The sequence below is a fragment of the Etheostoma cragini genome, chromosome 15 (assembly GCF_013103735.1).
Source record: "Etheostoma cragini isolate CJK2018 chromosome 15, CSU_Ecrag_1.0, whole genome shotgun sequence".
Taxonomy (NCBI): domain Eukaryota; kingdom Metazoa; phylum Chordata; class Actinopteri; order Perciformes; family Percidae; genus Etheostoma; species Etheostoma cragini.
Genome location: NC_048421.1, coordinates 12,204,810 through 12,216,433, shown reverse-complemented (window position 1 = coordinate 12,216,433; position 11,624 = coordinate 12,204,810). Strand labels below are relative to the sequence as shown.

Below are 11,624 nucleotides of genomic sequence, written 5' to 3'. Positions count from 1 at the left end.
AATATATATTTACTGGCCGGATTAATTCCACTTGCAAAAGATTTGATTTTATTTACTACACTTTACAGAACGACATACATATTTTCTCCTAAAAATTGGCGATAACATTAACAGTGTTGTTACCTTTTAAAATCACTTTGACCTCATGAGAGATGGAATCCACTTCATTGGTGGCGCTGCAATTGTAGACACCTGCTTCATACACAGTGAGTGTGTTTCCAGACACATGGGGCACTAAGTCGGAGCTGTACAGCCACTGGATTTTCGGAGGCGGGTGGCCATCAGCTTCACAAACAAGCTCTTCGGGATAACCTCTGAACACTGGGATCGTCTTTGGAAGCTTTGTGGTATTGATGCTGGGCTTATCTGTTGAGAAATAAAAGGCCAATAAAACAGTAAGTATATGTACATTAACAGTTTCTTACTGTAAGGAAAACCACAATATTATTGTATTAAAAATCTAAATGAGTATATGATTGCCATAAAATGTCCATCAATTTTTCATAGTGTTGTTTTAATGATAACTTAGCAACAAATGTTAGTGTAACCTCACAGTAGATGCTGATGTTAAGAGGACTGGACATCATGTTTGGAGGGGGCCGTGGTCCCGTAGGTCCAAGATCTAACTGAGCGTCACATCTGAACTCCGCTCCGTTGTAGTTTCTGTCCAGAGTGAGGCTGATGGTAGACGACACGTTCAGCGGGGATCGGACAACACTGATGTCACAGTTTGTGTCCTTCTCAGACAGGCAGCCAGTCACTTGCATTGAGCCTGAGGGGAAAATATAAGTAGGAAAAAGACAATTGGAGATAATCTTTAATTCATACTGCCTAAGGTTTCCTTTTACAATTAAACACTGGTGGACTAAATAATAAAACCTGTTTACATCACACAAAGCGTTTCTTGTCCTTTAATAATTTACAAAAACTGATTTGATGATTTTTAGAGTATCTTCAAATGAGGCAAACACATTGAAACAAATAAGAGATACTGTACGCTGGCGAGAACTCAGTACGGTCAATCTTTTGGCTGTTGCATCATGCCTGTGACAAAACCATTATCACTGCAACAAACGTCCCTCACAGTACACAGGACTTTTACACAGAAAAACCATTGTCTAGTAATCACGCTGCTTGTTTAATGAGCAGTATCTGATTAAAAAGGAAATTAAGCGTTGCAACATAAGGATAACTAACAAATAAATATGTTAACTTCAAATGTTTGCACTTCCTCTTAACCTACAGTTTATCATCTCACTGCATGCGCTTTAAAGCTGTGCATAATTGTTCCTACTAATGAATGCTGAATAACGAATGAATGCTGAATGAATGATTATTTAATGTTGGCACATGTCAGTTGATGCTGCTGTATTGCTTTGAGCTACGCTTGCACTGATATATGTACTTGGGGCCCTATCATGTTTCCAGCTGTCGCCATGGTCCCGCTACACGTTCTGCGATGCCATGTTACATAATGCCACAATGTGCGGTGCCCAGCTACGTCCTGCTGTGCCTTGTAATGCTGCACAGTACCCTGCTATGCCATACTACATACTATGAGCCATACTATGCCTACTCCAAAGAACTACTACAAACTACTATTTTTTGTGACTGTTATCGCCACTCTTCATTTTAACCCCAACCCGTCGTCAGAAACCACCTACCAAGAGCCTGGGTCTGTCCGAGGTTTCTTCCTAAAAGGAAGTTTTACCTTGCCACTGTCGCACTGTTGCTTGCTCTTGAGGAAACTACTAGAACTGTTGGGTCCTTGTAAATTCTGTAGTATGGTCTAAAGTCTAGACCTCTATCTGTAAAGTGTCTTGAGAAAACTCTTGTTATGAATTGATACTATAAATAAAATTGATTTGGCCTTGCAGAAAAGGAGGGGAACATGTGTTAAGAAAGACTACCCACCTTTGGTCAGAGGTTCGAAGGTTTCATTCCCTCTGTACCACAGCACAATGAGGTTTCCTGCAGGAGCAACGTTGGTAATGTCACACTGCAGCTGAAACTCTCTCTCCTCCACCACCACTGAGTTCAAGTTATCCACAGGTCGAACGGAGACACTGTCTGGTGTTTCTGTAGATATCAATACAAAATATTCAGGATAGTTCCAAAATTTGAGAAACAAGTTTAGAGTTGATGACAGTGAAAGTACAAAAGTTAGAAATACATACTGTAGAGAGTGAAGTTTAAATGTTTATGGCATGTTCCTATTGCGTTAAACGTTGCGGTACAAACAGGCCTCGAGTCCCAGTCGTTATAGGTGTCAACAGACCAACTTGTGCTCTTATTTTGGAATCCCTTCCAGTATATTTCTTTGACATGTCTGGAGTTAGCAGATGTTGCCTTGCATGTCGCCTTCTGGCCTCTGCTTTGGTATTGTATCACCATCCTGTCTGGAGTTATTTCAACGGGGCATTCTTGACTGGCACCTGTGGAATGTAAAGTGGGGGCAAGGTATGTTATTCAAAGTCCAAGACTCCAAGTCTACACAAATATGTTATATTAACAAAACTTTTCCATTTGAAATGGTATGGACAAGTCTTTAGAACCTTAGGCTATGTCTCTGGAGGCAACAGGAAAAGGCTCAGGAAGGATATACCCCTCCCTTTCCACTTGCTGCCCAACATTCTTTGTGCTGGACTTGACCAAATATCAATAGCCCAGTTAAATGCGTCACAATTCACACAGCCCATTTTCAACTATAACAGTAATCCTTGTTAAGCAATATACTATTTTAACAGACAACTATAATAGACTTTATGCAGGATGTTAACGGATGCTTAAAACATTCAATTACATACATACGATACACAAAAAGGCATTTGCCTAACGTTACTAATAATGAGACACACATTCAATCACCAAAGTTTCTTTTCCACTTGTACTCAGATTGTCACACAAACACAAATATCATTTGTTCCCATTCAAAGCGTTATTCAGTCTCTTAACTTTTTTTTAAACTTCAGTGTTGCTTTAAATTAGCTCCTCGTCACTCAGCACGCTACAGAAATAGACCAGACAATCCCGCGTTTTGTTCCTTATACGTCTATTATTAGCCTAAACAAGCCATTTCAATCGACACAAAAGACAACATGAGACCTACAACTTCGCTCTCAACTTACTCGTTTCTGTCCAGTTAGAAAGCGACAGCAGCTCTAAAGTCAAAAGGACTGAAAGGATACGAAGATAATTTAAATCATCCATTGGAATTAAGTCTAGCCAATGTATCGACCTTCTTCTGTTACACTAATTTAGCGCCTCTGAGGTTTCTCCTTAGCTACTTGTTGACTTTTATGATGAAAGCTAAGCTAGGCTATGGTTGCATGCACTGCAGCTCCCTGCTCTGCCTCTACATCACCCGGAGAGAAAACTGACTGGGGAAACAGCCCTCCCCCAACACTGGGCACAGACACTGCAAGCCCTCACACCCACTGTGTCTATTAATGTAACCATCTTGTTGAGCCAGTTGGCTGCAGACGTTATAGACGTTATCCATGGCACTAATGGCGTGCAGCAGAGATGGTTAGAGAATATTTGATTGTAGCATTTTGATTTGGTTCCTGTTGTTCCTCCTTGAGCAGCAATCATTCTTGCAATTGAGAAGTAATATGGGATTATAATGGGAATCGGAGGATTAAAGAGCTGCATGTCTTGATTTCCAAAATTCCTGGTGCTCTGTGCAAACTGTAGAGATGTCCGTAATGTATTAAGTGTAAAATTAAAGTTTGGTGGAAATTGGAGATTTCACAAGGGCATGCCAAAATACATCCCTGAAGGCAAGAGTTAGTGCTGTGTTCTGAGCATGGGGACAGTCCAGTGTTCTGGTGAGTCCATGCAGCATTTAACAGTGTTACTCAAGGCTTTGTGCCATGACTTTGGCCATTACACGTAGAGTGCTTGCAGGAGAGTAGATTTCCCATTTTCCTTTGACATTTGGTCATGGCTAAAAAAAAAACTAATATTTGCCTATTTAACAGCATTCATTTTATCATAAAAGTAATACAAGTGAGTATCAGAAGTGAGTACTAACCTCATACATACTATATTACACATAAACCGCAGCACTGTATCTTTCTGATTGGATGTAATAATGTAATGGGCAGGCCACAGATGATAGACGTGTTCTTTAAATGATTGCATTATCCTACTGATTTCTTTAAACTGGTAGCTACGTTTGTTGACCCTACCTTTTACTGTAACTCTGGCTGTTTTAGATACATTTCCTCTGTCATTCCAGGCATGACATGTGTAGGAGCCCATGTTGTATACAGTAGCATTGTGGATGTGTAGACGGGACACTCCATCTTCATTTTCCTCTATCACATTGGCAGTCCGGTAATAATTCCAGAAATATTTTGGTCTTGGGTTGCCCACGGAGGAGCATTTCAGCCACACAGTGGAACCAACGTCAACTTCAGAGTCTTCAAGCTCAACTATCTGGGATGGTGGGTCTAGAGACAGAGACAAAATCAAAAAAATGTAAGTATGGGAAAAAGCAGATGACATCTTGACTCATGACCCATGCTAATAGTAGATATTTAAGATTAACTTACATTCAACATTAATCTCGACTGTGAGGTTGACACTCGACAGATCGCTTGTAGCTGTGATCAAGTACTGCCCTGAATCACTTCTTGTTAGGTACTCTGGAAGTACCACCTCCTCTCCATCTTTATGCCATATGGTCTTAGGTTCAGGATAGCCCTCAACAATGCAAGTGAGGTTGTGAGGAGCTCCCTCCAGAGCAATGTAATTGTTTGGACAGATTACCTCGGGTCCATCTGAAAGCAGAAACACTTAACAATTCATCAACGAGTCAGTGGTGGATTGTAACAAAGTAGAATAATTCAAGTATTGTACTTCAGTACAAATTAATATTGAGATATTTATACTTGATTTGAAAATTTCTAAATCATGTTACTTTGAATTTCTACTCCAGTGCATTTTAGAGGCAACTATTGTAATTTGTTTAATTTTCTAGATTTATCAAACAGCTGTTACTTTAAGATTTGACATACAAAACTTAATCAATTCAAATAAAATGATGGTAACACTTTACAATAAGGTAGACAAAAAAGGGTAGTTACTGTTTTTGAAAGGGTAACAAATGATTAGTTACCCTTTTTCAGAAGGGTAGTATATAAAATTACAGTATACATTTATAATGGATAAGTAATAATAATCCCAAAAATATAATATTGTTATTATTATAAACACTTTGGGCATACTGCACATCCTCAGAAGCTAGACTGAAGCTTTATTTGTACATGAAGCAATTTGCAGAACAGACATCAGAGAAGAAATCCTGACGATGTAACAAAAGTGAAAATTTCGTTGTAAAATATATGTGACACTTACACAATACAAGAACCCAGAGTTTCTTTTTGACAAAGCCACTGCCTTCAGCTTCAACAGTGTACTGGCCTGTATCCTTTCTGCTCAGAGGGACGGTCTGGTTTGTGGGCTGTCCATCTTTCAGCCATGTGACACCCGGGGTGGGGCGTCCTGTCACAGGGCATCCCCTCTCCAATGTTTCTCCTTCCAGTAACTCCAGTTTGTCAGGTAAAGAAGAACATTGTACATCTGGTCCAACTAAACAGAAGCAAACACAGCAACCATTCATATTTTACTGTTATTTAACAGTTGTAAAGCAGCTGAGACACAAATGAGGCACGAGAACAGACTGAAATATTGGTGCCTTCTTCTTTTACACATGTATGGTCTTGTTATGCCAACATAATGTACAGCTGCAGTACCTGAAACATTTGTAGAACTCATTATAATGTAGTAAAATTTAGAGCTGCAACTAACGAAAAATGCATGTCACAATTTTCTGGAGCTCAAGGTGACATCATTGAATGTCGAAGAAAAAACATAGAAGAAAAAACAGCAAATCATCACAATTTAATACCTCAAACTTTCAAATGTTTGACATTTCGTATTAAAAAATGACTTACATGTTTAGTTGATTGACTGATACGTTTTCTGTTGAATGAATTAACGCTTTTTCGAAAGATCGTTGCTGCTCCAGTGAAAATAGTATAGAGAAATTAAAATCTAAACACCAACATAACAGACTATTACAACTGTGACGTTTGGAAGAACATTTCAGATTGGTGAGTACAAATGATATACTTACAGAAAACTGTAATAGTACACTCTTGTGAAGATGCATTAAGTTGTGGACCTTTTGGCCACAGGTCCAAATGTGCCTCGCATCTGAACGTGACGCCGTTGTCTTGTCTGGACGGTGTAAAGCTGAAGACGGAAGACTGATTCACTGGTTCCTTTTTGGGATTGTCGAAAGTGTCTGCATAGACCATCTCACCTCCTTTGTACCACCTCACAGTGAGATTTTGAACAGGTGCTATATTGTTAATGTCACACATAAAGTTATATTTCTCCCCTTCAGTCATCACATGACCTTGTGCATCGCCGGGGTAGATACTGATGGTGTCTGGGAAGGCTGGAGCAAAGGTAAAGGTTATCACACAGTCATAGAGTCATGCTGATTCTGTGCAAAATAAGCGATACTTACTGTAAAGAACAACTCCTGGTTTCTTAACGCACTGTTGGAATTGGCTATTTTGTAATGGGTTGATGTAACATGAGGGAGAAACGGTCCAGTCTGTTAGGTTCTCCACAGTCCAGACCAGATAGGTGGCCTTCTTTAGACCTATGCCTCCTTGTCTAGCCTCCCAGCCTATTCCTTCAAACCGGCTCTCCGATGTGCTGCAGTTGACTGACACTGAGTGTCCATATCTCACCACAACACTGGGGGGACTCAACTCAATGGGACAGGAGGCATGTACACCTACAGCATGGGAGCATATGCCATGTGTCACATTTGCATAATTGCCACATGAGAAACATTTCAATGCAACTTTTGCCTTTTATGTATCATCATTTAGGGATCTAACTTGGGTTTTGAGTTCATGCCCACTGTATATCAAGACTCATGGAAGCTGTGGAAACAATACTTTTAGGTATAACAATATAGGTTTCTGGAGTGTGGGGCTACCTGACCCTGTCTTCTCCTTTACTTTGTCATCAAATGAAAGATGTCCCGACCTGTCTAATCAGACAGGTTACAAGATGTGTTTTAGTTTCCTGACGCAGGCTGGAGACGGGCATTGTGTTATTTAGACTGGATAGCTAAAAAGAGGCACACACCTCCCTCTGTGACCTTGATTCTTTGATATAATTGATTTGAAAGATTGTTTCTCTGAACAAACCCCATGCCAACACTGTTATGTTGGGTCTCAGGTTTCATAGTACTGTACTGTAAATGAATCTATTCATTGTAAGACAAGGGGAGACTAATGAGAGCCACACAGTGTTTTTCATTCACAAAAATAGAGACTCACTGACCTGAAACTACAATTTTTAATTAACCTCTGCAGTCCTGGTATGAAAAAGGTTGAAAAATTACGATTTAGTCAAAAGTTAACTGGAGTGACTCTTCATCTCTTTAATACTCTCTTGCATCTTTAAAGTTTTTTTCTGTCTAGGGTCTGTCTATCATCACATTCCATGCTATATTTCCTATTTATAAGAAACATCTAGTAGCCTAGGGCAGTATGAAAAATTACTTTCACCTTTCTTATTAGCAAAGTACGTGTAAAACCCCAGCGAAGATAAGCAGGACCTCAGGATGTCCTGCCATGGCTACTTCCCAAATTAGTCACAAAAAGTATTCACTTTGTTTAACAAAAGTATAAAAAGGCTATCTGATTATATACTGTATATATGTATATGTATATGTATATTTGTCAATATCTATTGATGTGACTTTTGTTATCTGGCTACTGCTGACATATGGTGACATAATTACACAAAAAAGGGAATTAAATAGGGTTGATGATCATTTTAACCATCTATCTCATTAAGACACCTTTTGTCTTACCCTGACACCTGCTGGACTGTCAATCTTCTTGTTATATTTATTGAGAGGGTCTTAGATTTAAACACGTGATTTCCTTACGTTTACTCTAGGTGGTCATTAAGCTGGCGGTCCCTTTCTACTCATATACCGCTCCCTTCTGGTCAAAACAAAGTTCTGCACCTAAGGGCATGTCACAATATACCTGCCGCTATTTTAATGTTAATGATGGTTGATTAATTAGAAGCTCATAGAGTTTTCTTATGTCCGTCACATGTCCTCCATATGGAGTTCGTGGTTTATCATTAAAACATGCTCTCTGTAAAAGTGGCATTAAACAACATATAGATTATAGCCTCCATTATAAAGCCTACAGAGCATAATTTGATTTGAGCGCCTACCTGTCGCACTGAGCAGGATCCCCACGAAGAGTCGAACAAATGATGTACTTTCACTCATTGGATTGGTTTACTCATTGGATTTGAACAATGACCCGTCTGTCGCTTATTCCAGCTCTGCTCGGCTTCTCTTCTGGGGCTGCACTGTTCGGAGCCCAAGAAAACCAAAGAAGTGCATTCAGAGGAGAAGGAGAGAGATAAATGCAGCCAACACACTGGTACTGAAGACAGGCTCTCTCTCTCTCTCTCTCTCTCTCTCTCTTTCTCTCTCTCTCTCTCTGTCTCTCTCTCTCTCTCTCTCTCTCTCTCTGGACAGCCGCTGATGATTTGAGTGTGGGGGTTTTTCTGTTATTCATGAGTCAGGAGATGTTACAAAGCCTGGTAGTTCTGCTGGGAAATGTTTGTTTTTTTATACCTCATTTGCATAGAATTGTGTTTGCATGTTTAAACAAAAGACATGGTTGACACTATGTGTGTAAGACCTTTCAATAAATAAGCAATTCTATACTTTACACTCTCTCTGTACACAATAATAACAAACAGTAGGTTTAAAATAAAAATGTGTTTAATGATTATATAACTTTGAGCTAAATTTGCATATTGAAGTATTTGTAATGGTTTTCAACTGATTCTAATTTAACAGTCTACTTTGTTTACTACTAATGTGTTTACAGATATCACAAATATAAACAAAGAAACAAATAATGCAAAAAGCATGTAGAAAATTGGACCTCAAACATATCTTACTAGAAAGGTTCTGAAATATACATAGGCTATACATAACATATGTGTATTAATATCTGGAAATATATGGAAACAGAACAAATGAAACAATTTAAATAAAAGTAATTAATGTACTCTGCTCAATAAAACTATACTTACTTGATTTACATGAGTTCATAAAGTTTTAGAATGTTCTTAGACCAGAATCTGACCTTTTTTATGACTTCTGGATCATTTTTGATATAATTATGATTTATATATGTGTGTATAGTATATATGTGTGTGTTCTTACTATATCCATTATCAGTATCAATAACAAGGCTTTGTAATGAAATACAATTGTTTTATTTTCCAAAGAACAATTTTCTTGTCAATATGGCATCTTTTGCAAATATGCAAATGTAATTTGTGAATTTTCCACACTACAGCATGCAGTCACATCCGGTTTTCAGTTGTTTCAGATTTTCAGAAGTAGTTGAGGGAGACAAATCTTTAGCAGTTAAAAACAAATCTAGATGGCTGAGAAAATTTTAGGAAGGAAGCCATAAAACATGTTGTGTATTTGCAACCCCCCTGAGCCGCTGCGACCCGCGGAAATGATAGATAGGAACCAGTGAAATGTGTTAGTAGTTGGAAACGCGAAAGAGAGAATGCTGATAATAAACAGCTGCCCACAGTAAGACGTCTTTAATCCAGTTGGGGTCAAAGGTTGTTTGAGCAGTTTCTCGGATGGGAGAAGAATGCCTGATAGAAGAAGATATTCAACAGGGGAGGCCATGAAAAGCAAACAGAGGGCTTCAGTTAAGAAAACAAGCATTAAGATTCCGGTGATGTTTTTGAAGCACTCCGTATCCACAAAAAGTAAACACAGGCAGGGAATGCACTGTTCTTCACTCTCCCTTTAGGATGTTTATGTACACATTCAAATTAGACTCATAAACTGGGTTTTAAAATTTCAATAAATTGTTGTTGGACACATGCCAATAGTAAGATTTAATCTTTGACAAGGGGTTGTTGTTTCCCAGCAACAACGCCAGCTAAAGAGTGCTGTCAAACAGAACTGAAATGTTCAAATGTGTGTTGAACTCTTCAGATGTTATCAAGTAATCACGATGCGCTTTACTTTCCTGTTACCAGCGAGTGATTTCAAAGAGCTTCGTTAGCCACTTCTAAAGCGTTTCCTTCCAGAAGTGTCAAAAGTACTCACACTCAATACTCAGCTAGAAGTATAGATACTGGGGTTTAAAAAGACTTTTGTAGAAGTTGACGTATCAATTCAAGCTTTTTACTCTAGTAAAAGTGTAAAAGTACTGTTTTCAAAACTACTTAAAGTATAAAAGTAAAAGAAATAGGGGGGGGGGGGGGGGGGGGGGATAATGTCACAGGGGCCTATAGTGCACTACCCCACCTCCCCCCAAAACTTTTTTCTAAAGGCCATAAGGACTATAATGTTATAATGAACTGTTAACTTGAAAAATTTGGGATACACCTTTTTCAGCCGCATTTATCCCCATAGAAAATGAACGTGTTTTAGTAGGATGCAATCACATTCAAGAACCATATATGTGTACTACTGAGCATGAACGTGTTTCATGGAGCAGAAGATATGATGACTAGTTGCCCATAAGTGTTGTAATGCTGTAAAAAGTCAAACTTTAGAGGCATGTCATCAATAGCCTTTATTGGAATATAAAGTACTGTACATTCTTAGCTGCAGGAATCTGTGAGGCCAGCAGATTCACTCTATCCAGATGGCGCCGTTTATCTGGATAGGTTTCTGGTTTTGTGTTTTTTTGTTAACAATGACCAGTCGGAATGAAAACAAGCCAATCTGAAAGAGGAGTAACGAGGCTATTTTTAAAATGTAAGAAGTAGAAAGTACAGATCATTGCGTGAAAATGTAAGGCGTAGATGTCAAAAGTCTGCTGTAAAATAAATACTCCAGTAAAGAAGATACCCAAAATCTCTACTTAAGAAAGTTGACAAAATATTTGTGCTTCGTTACTTGACACCTCTGTTTCCTGCTCATTTGCATTTGGACTGTGTTCAGATATTTTCACAAGTGATTCACAGAAGAGTTAATGGTGTGACAAAGTGTGTGTGTGTGTGTGTGTGTGTGTGTGTGTGTGTGTGTGTGTGTGTGTGTGGGAGGTGGAAATGAGCCATCAAGATATAAAAGTAGGAACTACATGAAGGATCTAAAGGAATCCAGGAGGCAACATTACCGGTTTTAACTTTTTCCTGTCACCTGACTACATGTAAATATCATACATGTTTTGTAATGTTAAACCAGTAGAATTGTGATAAAAGAGAACATGCATGAGCGACATTCACTATGCAACAATATAAGTGTTGTCCATTTACTCAGTGAAGCAAAGCGCACTGTAATGTGATCGTGGAAAATGCATGAGTCCAACAAAGTTCCCTCTGTCTCTGCAGATTCTTTGTGTCTGTGCTGGCATTTTGCCGCCATTTTATTTATCTTGCGCAAGAGAATGGATGTCAGGCGGCAGAGTGGTCGAACTTACTCCAGGGACAGGATTTCCTAAAACTTATTTCAACACTTCCTACATGCTGCTGCGCTCCCCACCGCGTAATTTATCTTTCCTGCTGGG

General features: G+C 38.9%; 1 protein-coding gene across 1 annotated transcript in view; it reads right to left on the bottom strand.

Annotated features, from left to right (window-relative positions):
* Window positions 1-8,538, bottom strand: part of LOC117958161 (hemicentin-1-like) — an 18,339-nt gene extending 9,801 nt beyond the window's left edge. The window contains exons 1-10 of the mRNA XM_034894432.1: window positions 8,290-8,538; window positions 6,545-6,820; window positions 6,146-6,472; window positions 5,365-5,598; window positions 4,560-4,787; window positions 4,194-4,457; window positions 2,178-2,435; window positions 1,915-2,079; window positions 554-772; window positions 124-366 (exon numbers count right to left, since the gene is read on the bottom strand). Of these exons, the coding sequence (XP_034750323.1) occupies window positions 124-366; window positions 554-772; window positions 1,915-2,079; window positions 2,178-2,435; window positions 4,194-4,457; window positions 4,560-4,787; window positions 5,365-5,598; window positions 6,146-6,472; window positions 6,545-6,820; window positions 8,290-8,347 (2,272 nt within the window). The 5' untranslated portion in view covers window positions 8,348-8,538. The remainder of the gene's footprint in view (window positions 1-123; window positions 367-553; window positions 773-1,914; window positions 2,080-2,177; window positions 2,436-4,193; window positions 4,458-4,559; window positions 4,788-5,364; window positions 5,599-6,145; window positions 6,473-6,544; window positions 6,821-8,289) is intronic.
* Window positions 8,539-11,624: the final 3,086 nt, after the last annotated feature.